General features: G+C 45.9%; 1 protein-coding gene across 1 annotated transcript in view; it reads right to left on the minus strand.

The window, feature by feature from the left end:
* The window catches only part of CSMD2 (CUB and Sushi multiple domains 2), a 2,010,406-nt gene that overhangs the window by 62,700 nt on the left and 1,930,061 nt on the right, over positions 1-17,645 (minus strand). The window contains exons 57-59 of the mRNA XM_069622557.1: positions 7,116-7,298; positions 2,860-3,036; positions 494-673 (exon numbers count right to left, since the gene is read on the minus strand). Coding sequence (XP_069478658.1) covers positions 494-673; positions 2,860-3,036; positions 7,116-7,298 — 540 coding nt within the window. The remainder of the gene's footprint in view (positions 1-493; positions 674-2,859; positions 3,037-7,115; positions 7,299-17,645) is intronic.

Here is a 17,645-nt window from a genome sequence, read left to right on the forward strand (position 1 = left end):
ATTTTATTTCGGAGGTGGTCCTGAAGAACAGTGGCCAGCTGGGGAAGACATTGTTATCCTTATTCTCGCTGGACATTGAGGAGGTGTTTTGAAGAAGATAGATGAAGTCCTGAGTAATTCGATGTTTTCACTGGCAGAGTTCAATTGGAGGGCGTTCTGCTGGTGGCTAAGGAGTGCTGAATGTTTTCAAAAAGGGTAGCAGAGTGGTTAGACAAGGCAGTTGGTGTAGGGTTGTCAACGGAGATCATATCTGTTAGCCTATGGCTAACCTTACAGTTAGTCTTCCTTAACAGAGACAGAAAACTACATGTTCCTTTAAGAGACAGTCAACTGTTGCCCAGTCATGCAACCAGGCAAATATGATGCATATCGGACTGACCAGAACCTTTCAACTCCGGGAGCTGGGCTAGTCTATCACCCAGCCCACTAAGCGTGGAACTTGGCTGTGGCCTCAGCACCCTCCCTGCCACGTTCCCCGCTCACCGCCACTTACCCTTGCAGAGGGGCTTGCTGCCGTTCCAGGTCCTGTGCTTGGTACAGCTCAGCGATGTAGACCGGTTGGGCTCCATGCTGTACCCTGGCATACACTGGAAGCTGACTGTGCTATTGTAGGTGAAGTCACTACCCAGACGGATGCCATTGGCTGGCACACCAGGATCTGCACAGTTTATCACTGAAATAAAGGAAACATAGCTTAATGTGCTAGAAACTTCCTCCACCCCTGCTAGGCCAACATTCCAATAAACCTTGAGTTTTTCCTCTGTGCACCGTGGATCTTTAGAAATGTAATGTCTGTGGTAGCTGCCACCTCAGAGTGATGTAACACACTCATATAGATGTCAAATGGAGTATTGACCAGTGAAATTGGCCAAATCCACCATTCCTTCCTGGAGTACTTAGATTAGCAGAACATATCCGTGGTAACACCCAACTGATGCACTACTTCGTGTATTGGATGCAAAGGTTCTTTCTACACTTATACTGTAAAATATTTAATCATCTCTCAGACAGGTGGTATAGTACACCAGTAGTTTCAAGTACTACAACTCTTCAAGTTGAAGCGCACTTCACTCAGTGGGGTGAACACCTCAAAGCATCCCTGCAGCAGCACATCTTAACATTCAGAGGGACCAGCACACCTCCCTTTAATGCAGGGGCACATCTTATCACTCTGAGGGCACATCTCATCACTTTGAGAGTGCATCAACTCAACCTGTTAAGGTAGGAATGCATGCCAACACTCCAAGGGTCCGGCAGCACTATACCAGCCAATGCAAGAGTACAGGCCATCACTCCAAGCGTACAATTATCAACTCTCATCAAATAGATAAGCACACCTCATCACTGTGAGAGACAAGCAACTCAAACTGTCAATGTAGGATTAAATGCCATGACCATGAGGGTTCAACCAGTCAATGTAGGAACACAGCTTATCACTCCAAGGGTACACTCATCAACTCTCAAATAGATAAGCACATCCCATAGCTATGAGAGACCAGCAACTCAACCTGTCAATGTAGGAGCAAATGCCATGGCCCTGAGGGTTCAACCAGTCAATGTAGGTGTACAGCTCATCACTCCAAGGGTACTCTCATCAACTCTCAAATAGATAGGCACACCTCTTCACTATGAGAGACCAGCAACTCATTCCATAATCCTGGGGGTTCAACCAGGCAATGCAGGGTACAGCTCATCACTCCAAGGATTCAAACACCACCTCTTCAATATAGAACACATCTCATCACTCAGAGTTCAACACTCAACCAGTCAATGTTGGAGCATTAGTCATTATTCAGGAGGGACCACAACACAACCCTACAATGGAAGGGTGTATCTCGTTCTTCTTAGGAGTCAAGCATTTAACCTTTCAATGTGGGAGCACATCTCATTACACTTATGGCTCAACAACTCAACCCATTGATGCAAGATAATTTCTAATCACTCTGAGAACGCCGAAAATGTTAACCTGTGAGCCTCTCAGCACTCTAATGATTCAAACACTCAACCCTTCCTTATAGGAACATGAGATATCATTCTGAGAGCCCCAACACGTGACCCATACCTGAAGAAGCAATGCATATTGTTGTGTAGGATCACCCATTAACCCTTCGCTACAGAGGCTTGGGTCACCACTGTGACAAATTAGCTATAACCCCTTCTGAATGGAAGCACACTGCATCACTCCATGGTCTGAAACATCAATGGACTACTTCAAAGAACATCTCATCACTCTTATGGTTCAGAGAATACACCACCATTCTCACCAGTAGAGGTGGGGGTTGCTATTAATATTAAAAACAGAAAACACATGTTCTGTGGGTGAATACAGGGCTTTGTCTCGGGAGGATAGTTCAGGGGCAATGTGCTCGACTTGGAAGAAAGACGACACGGAGCACCACAGGTTCGATCCCTGGGTCCGCGCTTACAAACCTCTGGGTATTAAGCGCGTTATAAATAACCTATCATAACATTAGATGCAAAGGAGAACACATCTCTCAACATGTCACATTCTACCTCCTCTATTGTAGGTGATACGGCAGGTCTCTTTACAGCAGGACATGAAGATCAAATGGAAATGATTTCATCACCATCATGCCAGACTAGAAACGATACAGAAAGAAACTTGGAAGTGCAAAGTACATTAACCCTAAGGACAGAGAGAGGGCTGCTACTACTAGTGGGCTACCACAACTGCTGTCTTTAAGGTTTAGCAGTCTCATGTTACTAACACTCAATGCCGAGAGATTTGTGCCAAGAAATGGTACTGCAGAATAGAACAGACCACTCTATCTATTTACCAACTGGTTATTGTTACTCTAGCCAATTCATCTACTTTGAAATGACTCTCTGCAAACTCACCTATGCACTCAGGTGGGCTTCCTGTCCACGTCCCGTTGACTGTGCAGTGCCTGCTCAGCAGGCCAGTTGAGTAGTATCCTTCTCGGCATTCGTACGTGATAGAGCTGGCAAAGACCAAGCCGTCGCTGAAGACGATGCGGGCGTTGCTTGGAGTCCCCGGGTTTCCACAAGACACAACTGCAACGAAAAAGGACAACAGCATTGATCTGAATGCGTGCTCTGGTGCAGCCACTCCCTGTCTGGGTCAGGTGTCTGCAACCTTTGGATTTCCAGATGTGTTTGACTACAGCTCCCACTCATCCGATCCAGCATAGTCAATGATGAGGGATAATGGGAGTCGTAGTGCAAAACTTCTGGCGAGCTACAGGTCGCAGAAACCCCTGGTCTTGGTTATCAGAGGAAGAAAAGAAAGGGCTTCAGACAGAGCTACAATCTATATCAAAGGGGTCTACAAACTTTGGATCTTCAGATGTTTTGGACAACTCCCGTTATCCCGAATCAGCTTAGACAATTGTTATGGATCTGGAGAGACTAGATCAGGTAACCATTACTGGCTAGGATGGTAACTGGCTCTATGGGAAGCTAAGAAGCTGGCTAAGTTAGAGATGATAGCCCTAAGGTATATATCCAAGTAACAACTTAAAACAAGCATTGGCAATGCCAACAGTTTGTGCTTTTGTGTAGGCATGGGAAATGCACTTGCCAAGCACTGCCTTAGTGGTATTAAATGGCCATTGATGAGAGAAGGTGCAAAATGGTGCGAGCACCTGGGCATCTAATGCCAGTGCCTGACAACGGCCTAATATTTATACACAGCCCAAAACTGTTGGCTTCTCCAGTGCTTTTTATTTAGCAGCACTTCAGTGATTGACACGCATAGTGCTTATACATCAAATAGCTGAAGGCAGACCAGGATAACACATGTTCATTACACCAGTAGTGGGTTTACAGCTGCATTTATGTCATTGGGCCTCATTACAGGTGATCCGGTCCAGGGCCGGACGGGCTCTCTCCGAGCCTGCTGGAAGGGTCATTGAACTGCCTGAAGGCCTGACTGGCTGGGAGTTCAGGTCCCTACCAATAGAGAAAGGACTGAATCACTGTCACCATTAACAACACAGCCAGTATTTCAGTAGTTCCCATCCCATGGAGTCCTGGCATGGGGACTTACTACCCTCAATGGTACCCGTCATATCGCGGTAACACTGGGATACCGGGTGCCGCTAACGGTAAGGTGAGTTTGCCGGTAACTCATAATGAGGCGCATTAACTCTCAGAAGACTGCTTTGAACAAACACAGGCAGGCATTTTGAGTGCAAGGGTTGAGGGCTTGATTAAAGTGAGTTCCGATGAGGAGGCGTTTTGGGTGGGATGGGGTACAAACCAGGTGGGAATGGACATAAGGATTAGAATGGACATGGACAGTCAGTGGGTCGGCAAATAACCAAACAACACCGAAAAGCTGTGTGTCCATCCTCAAGTGCCATTTCCACTTTTCTGTACTATAATCCAATCGTTTTGGGTTATAGGTGGCAGAAAATAGACAGAAGTAAACCATTCTTGGGTTCATGTGTATGAATAAGCTTTGCTGATGCCAGCCTGGCACACAGCGCTGTATTGCATGCACTGGCTGGTGACAGAGATGACAACATGCCAGGAAGAAGCCTAACATTGACATCTTTCAATACACAACACATCACTCCCCGGGGCCTCAGGACGTTCTCGCAACATGTACATTATTGATCGGGAGCTTGGCACGGTGGTGCTTGTCCTCAGCCTGGCAGAGTCATCCTGAGGTGAATGCTGGGAATGCAGATCCCCGGGCGCCGGCGGCCACTTGGCATTCAGAGGCCACAGCGATGCCTTAAGAAGAGGCTGGCACTGCTCTGCTCCATGTTGGTAAATGAGTTGTGCCTTTTGAGTTTTAGAGGTTTTTCGTGGGCCCTCCAGCTTTAAAGAAGCCCACTCCCTGCAGCAAAATATAAGTTTATATTTTAAGAGTGGGTTTGGGGCGAAGGGGGGCAGTGCATCAAATAGCGCAAGAGACAGTAGAAAGACGAAAGGAAGTGAGAATAAAAGGTGGGGCAGGAGGACAGATTAGAATATGTGTTTTGTGTGCATCTCGGGTCAAGATTCTCTACAAACATCCATTTTCCGTTTTATTCCGATGACTTCACATTAATAAAAGAACATTTTGACGAATCAATAAAAACACAAAACGAAATTCGTCGTACCTTAACGAACACAACAGGCCTGACGGTTACACAATACAATGGAATTCATATGCTCAAGGCGACATGCTGCCGCAACCCGAAAGTCGGATAAACATTGAATACAACCTTTTGTGTTTGAACCTAACTACAAACACACGCGGCAAATACTCCTGCAGTTCCTGTTGAAGGGGGAGGTAGAGCTAGAGAGAGCAAATGTCCCTGTCCCATCCTCTGCGTGCAGAGGGCATGTCGCCTGTGACTCTGTGTGGGTAATTGGAGGAGTAGTGAGTGTACAAGTAGGGGTCCCGGAGTCATCCTGAAGTTGTCATGGAGTCATCCTGGAGTAATCCAAGATCATCACTGGAAGTCATACAAACTCATCCTGGAGTAGTTGCTGTGATAACTCTAGAGTCATCCATCTCATTACGGGTTTTGGCCTGTACACACACTTCAGGGTGATCTTCCTGAACTATCCATGAATGACTCTAGAATGATTCCAGGATTATCTCCCTTTTTGACTGGGGCAGGTAGAACCTGACTGGGCATGAAGGGACAATGTATGGCGTCTCAGTGGAATTGAGAGCAACAGGTAGGAATGGTCAGCGTGAGAGCCTGCAGGGGGGGCACCAAACTATGAGGGGGTCAGATGGGTGGCTGGCAAATAACAAAGTCATAAAACGATCTTTTGATAAAAGCGGCAGGACCCTGAAAGTAAGGGACAGTTGGTAACAGAGGTCGGAGAAGGTCGTCAGTGCAAACTGCTCAGATTGGAATCATGAGATTGGACCCTCATCAAAATGACGTAGACTCAAAGGCGTCACTAGGTTTTTTTTGGGGATGGCTAAAGCCCCGGGTCTTTTGGTTGTAGCCCGGGATAGAAGCTCCCGACAGTCCCAACATTAGCATAGCCCAGGATCTTTTCCAGACCTAGCCACACCCCTTCATAGACCCCAAACAGAAACATGTGGTCTTGTTGTGTTTCTATCCTCAACACATTTAAGTGGACTTGGGTGGACTTGGCAAAATCAGGGTGGCTAGGACTGGAACAGAACCAGCCTCGGGTCAATCCCTACCAGATCTTTTCGGCTCAACTGTGTGCCCAAAATATCTCCTATTTCCGTCCAGCCCTTCCGGGTTACCCGTTTCTCTGGGAGTGTCTTGCCACAAACAACAGTCGGGTCTTGGGGTGATTTTGCAGACATTAAGATTACTCGTAGAGGAAGGTCATTTACGGATCCCAACCCAGGAGCAGGCATGAATGTTGAGGGGCCTACACAGAGCTGACCCTCAGCAATTAATACTGGTGGGGGAGGGGTCGCTCTGGGATGAGATACTACAGCACAAGAGGCCAAGGGTCTCTGCCCAAGAGTACTCCGAGATCTACACTGGGAATGCATGAGTACCCAGCAGCAGGCACGTCCGCTACTCTCCCGCAGTTGATCACTTCAATTGTGTGCAATAAAACTACTAAAAAAAAACAACACAAATAAAGAGTAGCGCTACAACTTCTTGACTGGAACTCCTTGTTGGATGGTTGGGTGTATTTCCTTTTCCAGTTTGTTCTCCTGACCTCTCAATCACTTATTATTTTTCTCACTTTTCTGTTGTAAATATTTTTTCTTTTCTTTTCACACAAATAAAGTTTGCAATACAATCAGAAATAAACGAGCTTCAGAAACGTACAAATGTGGTCACAAAATGGAGTCCAAAAGAGAAGAAAAAATACATAGTTCTTTTCTGCATAATTCTTTTTAAAAGACCCTGGAAGAAGGTGTAATGATTTGTCTTAGTCAGTGCTGGGGCAAACCAAACTTGGGGTATCAAGTGTTTTAAGTGTGTAACTTGCTTTCTACCTTAATTACTTGAGTTCAAGTGGCACAGGTGGACCTTTAGGGGGTTACGGAAAGACTTTGGGTGGGTTCGCTCTTGCACACCTCCTTGAGGAGTGCGTTCCACGTGGCCAGCTTTGAGACTGGAATGATTGTGTACATGCAGGTGGAGCCATCTCTCGAAATCATCCAATCAGAGCAGGCTGGGGAGTACCTTGGCAGGTGGGCTGAGAGCCGCTCCAGGAGCCGTTGGGAGAGCAGATCCGCTCGGAGGAGCCACGCAGGGTATATCCGGGCTCGCAGCTGAAGCGGACCGTGCTGCTGAGGCTGAAGTCATCCCCCAGGCGGATTCCGTGTGACGGGGTCCCGGGGTCTCCGCACACGCCTTGGTTCTCACCTGGGAAGAGAGAGAAGGAAGCACAGACTTGTTAGGAGGAAGTCAAGAGACAGTAGAAAGACGAAGGGAAGTGAGAATAAAAGGTGGGGGTTCAAAAGCTGTCATGTGACACTGAACATACCCATTGCTAGTACGGGTTGGTGAAGAACAGTGCCTGTCTGGGGATAACGCAGCTGATCCTCCGCGATACAAAGTCACCTGACACATGAAGGTGCACATGAAGGTGTTGCATGGTTGGTCTGCATGAGGCAGAATGTTGCTTCACTGCAGGTCTCCCTTACCCTGCATCCCTACATCTTCTTTTCTCCACATACCACCCACACACCCTGTGCCCGTCCTCTGCACACCAGCCCAAGATAATGTGTTGCCACCGAGTGGGGGAGGCCCTTCGATTGGGCCCCAAACTTTCACCGATCAAACTATCGCCTCCTATGTCACCAGCAATCATCCCTTGGGCACCACAGATGAAAGGACGGGAGCGAGGTCATTCATAATGACCTCTAATTCCTTTCGTTGCTTTAAGAGGAGGCCAGGGCAGCTCTGTCTGATGGCGTCATGATGCTCAGGTGTTGAGCTTCAAAAGTTCTAGAGCAAGGTTATTGATATTGTTGTGCTTTATATCAGTTTGTCTTCATTCTTATGGGGCAAATCAAAGTTGCTAATTGAGGAAAAGCAAGCCCCACCCCTGTCAGGGCAGTGGACTAGGCAATGGATGTGGAGGGGTACCAGAACCACAGCAGAGGGCAGATGGGTATCTTGGAAAATTCATTTTTGACAACTCTGGTTCATTTTCAAGTAGAATTTGTCTAATGTATTTACCAAAATATGAAGAAATCCATTGCTATTACAAAAGGGGAGTTTGAGAAGTCTTCTGTGCGCTTGTATTGCACCGTACAAGTAAACATACTATTTGAAAGGCACATTGTGCAAAGTCGATTGCTTGAGGGTAGGCCATGTTACTAGCAATTCAAATGGTCGGGCTCGAGGACAGCACCCCCAAAACATGAGTTCCAATGGGCATAACTGTGGACTTGCTCACCGCGAGGTCACATACTTCCATAGCGACTGCTGTCCTGGGATCCCTCCCACATGGCCCGCTGCTGCCTCTTAACACGCAACATGGACTTGGGGGGTGGGGGGGCAACTACAAGATGAAAGATTGCTCTGACTTCCCTTGCTGGCCAGGCACGACTTCAGTGACGTCATAACTTGATGGTGATGAAAATAATACTAATAATACAATTATTACTATTATGAATGATAATAATAATAATAATAATAATAATAATAATAATAATAATAATAATAATAATACAATATTATTATCTATACTTCTCCTACTAATAATAATGAGTTGTTTGATATAGCACCTAATGCCATAATTTTCTCAATTCTAAGCACCGGACTTGCAATTGGAACTTGTATCCAATATAAAGATCCTCATTTAATTGACCTTAGTAGGGAAAAGGGCTGAGTCGGTGGGAGGGGCAGCAGCGAAAAGCCCCCACTCTTCTCTATCCAGGTGTGGACATCCCAAGCCTCGACCTTATTTGGAAGTTCTGCAACGACATAACCATTCCCTGCAAAAACCCCAATACAACTGTCGTGGGAATTGAGGGATCACTGACTCGTTGATGTTCCATTCTTATGGGCAACACAAGGGAGGGTCCAGTGACTTGAAAAACTACTGATCCAATCTCGGGATCATGGAACAGATAAAAATTAATGCAGGCCCTACTGTCAAGAGGCGTGTCCCTAATTTCCATAGAAATTCCTCAAAGTCCAACCTTTAGAATGTGATCTCATTAAGGCTGTGGTTCCCAAAATGTACCAACCGCTACAAGTAAGGGATTACTCTGGATGTGGTATGGGGGTCTTTGTACCCCTGCTACAACAACATACTCAACGTATTCCATAAATACCAACAGTGGTCAGACGCATGACGGTGGCTGTCAAACGGTGGGACAACCTCATGGCCTACTATGGTGGATATTTGTCATTCTAAAATCTTTATCCGTAAACACCACTTCATGTGCACCTTTCAGCGTTCACTGGGGTTCCTGGAGGCTCAGACACTTTCCTAATATTGCGCTTCAGAAATTAGGCCATTTTAGGCTTTTCTTGGCAGAACGTTTGTAGTGGACTCGCATCTCTTCCACTAGTTTGGTGCTGGACAACAGCAATTTACTCTCACAATGATGGCACCGAACTCGCTGGCCCGATGGCCCCCGACCACGCAAAACACCGAGAACCGGTCAAGGGAGACAGCTTTTGCACCACCTCCTAGTGATTTACTGAAGAACTCAATGCTCATAGATATTGCTGCATAAACCAGGAGCTGGACGGCTTTTCCTATCGAGCTGGCTGGCCAGATAATGTATTGAATATATTTTCAGAACGATATGCAGTTTATAAAATAAAAGGCGATTCAACAGAAAATAAATAATTAACAGATGTGTTAAAAACGGACTCATGGAAGAACATGCAATGGTTTAATGTAGTGGGCACCTATCGTCACACACACAATGGCAATAAATAACACATTCACAATGTTAATGCACATTTTATTTAGAGATCAAAGTTTTTATCCTGATCTTGCCCAATTTCCAAGCCTTATTATTACAGCAGCTAACCCAGCAAGGAAGGTTGAGAGCAGATCAGCAGAGACTCATGTCACTGGCATGAGTACATGTTTATGGAATAAGATTGCTGATGTCAGCAACACATATGGATTTTTGGCGCATGCACAGGTCCATGAAAACATGTGCCTACCGAGTAAGCAGGTTTGTAAAACGTAAACATGTAGGGCCTGATTTACAAAGCGTTTTTCAATGGGATTTGAAAGTAAACCCGACCCTTATCGCCTGCTTGCCAATAATCACACACATCCCTATGCTAGAAACCCCAGTCTGTTCCAAGCTGAGACTTGTTTAGAACTGAATTGGACAGGGCAGCAGCTGTTCCCAGAGCCTCATCCAAATTGATAAGGCTATTTTCCAATGGCATGTGCAGTCTAACATCTGAGGCTTATGTTTTCATCAGCAAGAGTGCCTGAGGAGTGGACGTGGTTCTGTGAAATAAACACCGGCTACAACAGCACACGCCAGCTCCAGGAAGTTGCTTACAAGCTTCTAGGTGCCTGGTGTTAACCGAGGTCCAAGTAGCTCGTCCCTGGTGCTTGCCGCATCGAATGCTCCTTTCAACCACACGCTCGACGTAGCAACACTTCGAAGATACTTAAAGGAGATCATGTCAAGATATATTCCTGTCAGGTGGGCTGCCTCTCCATCCTTCCACCCAGCCTCCCCCTCACAGGTATCATCATGCCTCTCCATCCTTAGAGGAAAGTACCACCCAGCCTCCCCTCACAGGTATCATCATGCCTCTCCATCCTTAGAGGAAAGTACCACCCAGCCTCCCCCTCACAGGTATCATCATGCCTCTCCATCCTTAGAGGAAAGTACCACCCAGCCTCCCCCTCACAGGTACCATCATGCCTCTCCATCCTTAGAGGAAAGTACCACCCAGCCTCCCCCTCACAGGTATCATCATGCCTCTCCATCCTTAGAGGAAAGTACCACCCAGCCTCCCCCTCACAGGTACCATCATGCCTCTCCATCCTTAGAGGAAAGTACCACCCAGCCTCCCCCTCACAGGTACCATCATGCCTCTCCATCCTTAGAGGAAAGTACCACCCAGCCTCCCCCTCACAGGTATCATCATGCCTCTCCATCCTTAGAGGAAAGTACCACCCAGCCTCCCCCTCACAGGTATCATCATGCCTCTCCATCCTTAGAGGAAAGTACCACCCAGCCTCCCCCTCACAGGTATCATCATGCCTCTCCATCCTTAGAGGAAAGTACCACCCAGCCTCCCCCTCACAGGTATCATCATGCCTCTCCATCCTTAGAGGAAAGTACCACCCAGCCTCCCCCTCACAGGTATCATCAGTCTTTGCCATGCGCACTTCATCGTGGTATAAGCATACATTATGCATGGACAGACTCTACACTGTCTCAAATTGGTTAGCATGCTTTAGAGAGCACCTCCCCAGCCCCGTCATTTAGCATGGTAGTATTTGTATTACTACCCTTGCGTGTATTGTCATTACTACAATCTCTTTCTTTCAAAGAAGCACTTTCATTATAGGTTTTGCTGCCATCACTCATTCCATATGATATTATGTATCATTAACAATTATGATGTTTATACATTTGCAAGATATCTCCCATAACTAGTACACTTTTAATCTAAGATTTGGTAAGATAGAGCTGGTGACGTGCCCCCTCAGGGGTCCATGGACAAGTAGAAGGCACACATTTGATATCTGCCAGGATAGTCTCGGGAGGATAGCTCAGGGGCAATGCACTCGACTTGGAAGCAAGAAGACACAGAGCACCACAGGTTCGATCCCCTGGTCCGTGCTTAGAAACCTCTGGGTATTAAGCGCGATATAAATAATCAATCATGTCATATCCAAGAAGTCCTCCATAATCCTGAGTTTAATAAATTGATCTATTTGGTAAATGGGGTACTGCTCAGTTGGCTATTAAGAGCAACAGTTGTTACAGTGCTCAGAAGTGTAATGATTGGAGCACTGAGGACTGGTTTATAGGTTATTATTAGGACACCTAACCTACCCATGTCTATTAGTTACACAATCCCTTACCTTTAGACTTGAATGAAGACAGGGACAGCAGGAAGCACTGGACATGGGGGTGGGACGGGGGGAGGGGGGGTGAAGGATGCTGATAATGGGATCGGGGCTTCACCTGGCTGTAAGTTTATAACAAGATGACTATTTCCTTGATATTCATACAAGGATCCAAAAGCGTGTTATTTAATATCAGATACTAAAAATCAAAAACTGAAAAGGAAAACAAGGTTATATGATGCTTGCCCAGCTTTCTCTTATTCCTGGCGTCAGCCTGTGGCAACAAGGTGTTAAATCCCCAGGATTCCTCCTACTCCCACGGAAATCAAGATTTAAAGAATTAGCATCTATCGCTCCCTGGAGGCGGCCAATAAGCAGAGCACAGACACAGACCGCCCGGTGCTCGTCAGCCTCAAAGTCCCTTAATAAATATATGTTTATGCAACGCTTTGGTAGCTGCTGAAGACTAGGATCTTTTATCTAAAGGATGCAATTGACTTAAATAGATACTGAATTTACGATATTACTGAGAAACTTGAATTAAAATTAAAAAAAAACATTTTAAAGGACTAATGTAGATGTCAATAGTGCAAGATAATGCGGCTGCCGCTGGAGGAAATGAAGTCTAATGTACAGCCTTATTCAGACCCCGACCACTCTCTAAAGAGCACCCCGGCTGTGAGGCGGCTACGCCGCCTTGACACAGCGCTGCTCAGTCTGCTAAGCAGTCTGGGGACATCAAAAGGTATCCATCAATCACACTTTTCAATCTTTCATTTTTTCAAAATAGCTTTTTTTAATTGTTCCATCACAAGTTGTTCAAGGAAACATTTAATCTATTCCATGGGTAATTTTATTCTCTAATTGATGGCACTTCTCTCTTTACGTTCTCTCTACACGTATTTCGCCAGTGTTTTCTTCATGGCTCATCAGGAGGGATTCCTGTTCATTGTAAGAAGTAGCGCTCAGCTCATAGTCCTGCTGTTGTATTTGTGCACTCTTCTTTCTCAAATATTTGTTTACCTTAGTTCTGATTGCGATCCATTTGTCCCTCACATCGCAGTGAGCATATTAATATGGTCATATAGTTATGCCAGATGCCGTAGGGGGGCATGTGCCAATATACATAGGAAAACCCCTGTGCACTCTAGGAGACCATTCCAGAATGCGTATGGTCCTTTGCCAACTCTGCTCACAGCCTCTCCTCCATAGTCAGATCCTAAGGCTGAGGTTATGCCCCCTTGTCTTGCAGAAATGACACCGTGAAGTGGCCATTGGCTAAGAGAGAAAAGGGAAGTCCATGTCCCTGCTCCGGCGTGTGCCCTCCTGGGCTGGTCTTCAGGGTGCACTAGAGGTAGGGGCATTCTCACACCAGCATTTTGGGGCATTTAACTATTAATTGTGTTTATGGTGTAAACCTTGCAAAGCTTGTAGGCATCTTAAGCACAGAAGGTAGGGATACTAGGTCAGTAACACAGCACTCACATGGGAGCATGGACACACAACTGTGCTGCGGTCACATCACAACATAGAGAGAATAACAGAACTGTTTGCAAACTGTGACACTCGTGTTCTATTTCCCACACGGCTTTGCTGTATCCTGTGGCAGTAAGTGTGTCAATTCTCTCTTTACTTGTGTTCAGACTATATGTACCTCTTTCAGGCTGCATCTGTAGGCCCCTCTCGCCCCCCCGCCCCCCCTTAACAACACACTCTGTGTAATATGCTTTATTAGTATCCATTACTTTGATGTAACACTGTGCAGAAACCCAGGGGGGAGGGTAAGATAATTTACTTTTGGGCTTTTTCGAGAGCATTACCGGTCCCCCCCTGCTGAGAGCTGATGGGTTTGCATTGCAGGCAGCCAGAGCCTAGCAGCAGTTCTTTGAAAGGAAAAGCACATTTATGTGAAATGCTTCGGGGGGGGGGGGGGGGGCATTTACTGACCCACGCTGAGGCAAAGCATCTCATCAGATACTCATGATTGCCGACCCGGAAGTGGAACTGGAAACAGAGCCCTTCACTACTTGCTGCCCGGGTGGCGCGAGATAATAGCCACCGGTTAAAACTCGCAAGACGTTTCCGCCAGACCACCGCCCATTGCATGCACATTAGATGAAGCTCTGTAGCTCCTGGAGCAACAAGAGCGAGAGGGAGGACATTTAAGAGGCACACGTGACCTCAATACAGCGCCAGCAGACGCTTGTGGGAAGACAATGGGTTCGGAGAATTGATAACTATGAGACCGTAGGGCCATGCATTGGGGTCCCACCCTGTGTGACATCTTGGGGGGACCTCTCTGACTGTGAGGATTGGAACTCCAATGGAGGACAGAAAAACATCAAGTTAAACTGTCTGTTTCAAGGCATATTTCTATTGAGTCGCTATTATTCGGAGATGGTCGTTAATGATGCGAAGCATGAAAGTGAAGAAGGACTCTATTGCTATTTCTCAGATTGAAAAGTGCGGCCATAGCCAGGCTCATTTTGGGTAGGCAATTGCCATGCTATATATGTATTTAAGCTAGGGTCACCCCTGAAAAGAGTATGTTTGGTGTGGGTGCCACACCCACCTTACAGTGGGGTTTCCAGAGGAAGCGCTAGCTCACAGTGGCCTGCTTATGTTTTATGTTAATGTTCTCTTTGCAATTGTATTGGTTATTTATAACGCACTCAATACCCAGAGGTTTCTAAGCGTGGAACTGTGGATCGAACCTGTGTTACTTCGCGTCGTCTTGCTTCAGAGGTGAGTGTGTTGCCCCTGAGCTATCCTCCCGGCCCGCTTGGCCTCTCAACTGGGACTAGCAATAGGGGTGCACATGAAAAACAATTCCAGTGTTTTTTTTTTAGTATTGGGTGCAGCCTACTGTAATCATGGAGATGGTCTGCTCCCCCATTTCTTCACAGTGCGGCCTCTGTAGTCTCACAACTTACGACTGATGGAAGGAAGAGAGCTATCCAGTGACCTAGAGGCGAATGCTGCAACCACACGTCTGCAGCCGAGAAGTGAATGAAGGAAGTCTGGCTGGAAGCATGCGGAGATTGAGGGATCCAGGCCTACGCACTGATGCATCAGCTCCTGCGAAGAGCAGTCGTGCAATGACAGATCTTGGGGGCACCGACAGTAATGGGCCAAGATGTGGCCCTCACAATTACGATGGCCAAAAATGCAGACTTTTATTTTTATTTTTAGACCTCCCTTATACCACATATATATATATGTGTGGGGGGTATGAAATATAATGGTAATATGGAACGGAGCGGGGGATCTCCCCCTGCATATGTATGCGGTGTAAGGGTGGTTTAAAAACAAATTAACAAATAAAGAAAAGTCAGCATTTTCGGCCGTCGTAATAAAGGTGGTCACAATAACCACATAGATCCGCACCGAATGGGAGAAGGTGGGGTTAGAGGGTTGTGAGTTCCGAGATATTCTAAAGGATTGACCTTCCAAAGAAAGAGCAGATTTGTGAAACCCAATGTCCTGGAGAGTGAGGAGGAGAGAGGAGTTGTCAACAGTGTCAAAAGCGGCAGAAAGGTTTACCGGCATCAGTATAGAAGAGAGTTTGGAGTAATGAGCATTAGAGAGAAAGTTGGAGACACACATGAGTGCAGTGTCGTCTCCAGATGTTATTAATAACTTGCTAGAGTAGACGGCTTGATTTGCTTTTCACGCCACTGACGTCTGCATTGCCGGTCGTTCTCCCCAAGTCTTGCTGTATGATGCTACTAGTGCCACATAGACTGGATTCATGGCGCTAAGTATGCATCATGATGCTTTTCAATCAGAGAGAAAGTCGCTGTTATGCACGCTCGAATCTATCTGGAATCCTATTCCAACTCCGACAATTTGAATAGGGACAGAATATCCCCAATCGTACATATACTCTGTAGTCAGATCTAACTGCTTGTCCCAATATTGGCCACGGATTAGTAAAATGTTTGATAAGTTTTAGCTTTCGGGGGAATAGATTTAAGTTTGGGTTCGGCCATAAACAGGTTGTTATGAAGAAGAAGGGCTTTCCTGACATCGGTGAGCTGGCACTTGGATAAGATGATTTACTGTAGGTCCTTGTACTTGTCATTAATCATTTCTCTTCTTTCCCAGAGTGGGTTAAACTCACTAGTGGTTTTTGGTCTCCATTTTTCTGTTTCCCCATTGGCCAGTCCTGTTCTATCGACGTTTAATCTTCCCTTACCGTTGCTCCTGCTTCTTGTACGGTGTCTTCCGTCTTGATGTAATGACCAAATTTGCTCTACAAATTGTAATTGACGGTATATAGGGATCTCTCGTAATCCGATGATTACACATTACCATTCTTCGTTCATTCATAGAGCAGTTTTTGGTGGCACATTTTTCACCTATTGTCAGCTTGATAAATGGGTATACACATCCTATTTGAGAATTAAAATCGACTTTCTTTCTAGTTCGTGACCAATTCAATTCTCTCTCAATCATTCCGTCATATTTTCTGCTTCAGCTTATGAGAGATATGAAAACATCTCACTCGCCAATACTTATTTTTTAGGAGTCTTACATGACCTGAATTGTCATTCTCCACTAGAATGAATAACATGTCAAAAGGGAACAGTTATTTGTTGCTTTTCCCCTTTCTGTTCACATTCCTGGATCTGGGTCATCAGATGAAGGTGTCTGTAAAGCGTGTTGTAGCCTTACAGCGACACTCGAAGCATAGTAACATAACACTTCATACAAGAGGACAGACATCTGTCCATTCTCTGCCTACCCTGTTTAGTCGCACTTTGACCTCTGCTTTTCACACAGTCCAAGGAACACATCCTACATAGAGGGCCCAGAGTATATTTTCTCACTGTAGATTGCTATGTATTAAAATGGTCTGCAAGTGTACTTTCATGCAGGGCACCTCACTGCCTCACTATGAACTAACATAACGTCTGGCATACATAATGTGACATGGAACAAACTCTTAATAATATTTTGACATCGATTTAATTTTCCTGGATCAGTTTGGCAACTCCATGACCTTTATACACAGTCTAGTCTTGGCTAGGACCCTCTCAGCTCAGGCTTGACACTCACAGAAGTAACCTTCTAGAGTTTGACCTCGGGTCGATGCTATAGAGAAGGAAGGGCAAATACGCGTCATCACTCCATGACTGCCTGAGCACACTCTCAAGTCACTAATGCATTCCGCAATACACTGTGCACTAACTTAAAGGTCTCCAAATGTTCCTTGGAAAGAAAACTTAGTTATCACACCACTTTAGGAGATAGCCACCTCCACCCGTCTGTATAAGCATGGTGGGCCTGACAGGAGTAGCCAGCAGTCATGCTATCACAAAACCTTCTTGCCCAGCTGCATCCCTTCCTCACTCTGTTTGCAGCCTCTATGTCCCACCTTCTCATCCTCCTACCTTCCCTTTCGGTGATTTTCTTTCTTCCGCTAAGGTCTGCATACCCCTGACATGGGCACAGAACATGGGCACTCTGAGACTAGCAGGGTAGTAATTTCGTGAAGTATAAAGCATATTGACATAACGTTAAACAAAAACCACAGACCATGTAGTATTCTCTGCCAGTCTGAATAGTTGGTTCCACGTCATTTCATCGCAGGATGTTTTTTCGCAGGGTTTTTTACCGCAGATTTGTTTACAAAAAAACTCATTGCATTTTTTTTATTTTTTATTTTTGGGGTGTTCCCCCCAAACCCC

The sequence above is a fragment of the Ambystoma mexicanum genome, chromosome 11 (assembly GCF_040938575.1).
Source record: "Ambystoma mexicanum isolate Mex_15411 chromosome 11, UKY_AmexF1_1, whole genome shotgun sequence".
Taxonomy (NCBI): domain Eukaryota; kingdom Metazoa; phylum Chordata; class Amphibia; order Caudata; family Ambystomatidae; genus Ambystoma; species Ambystoma mexicanum.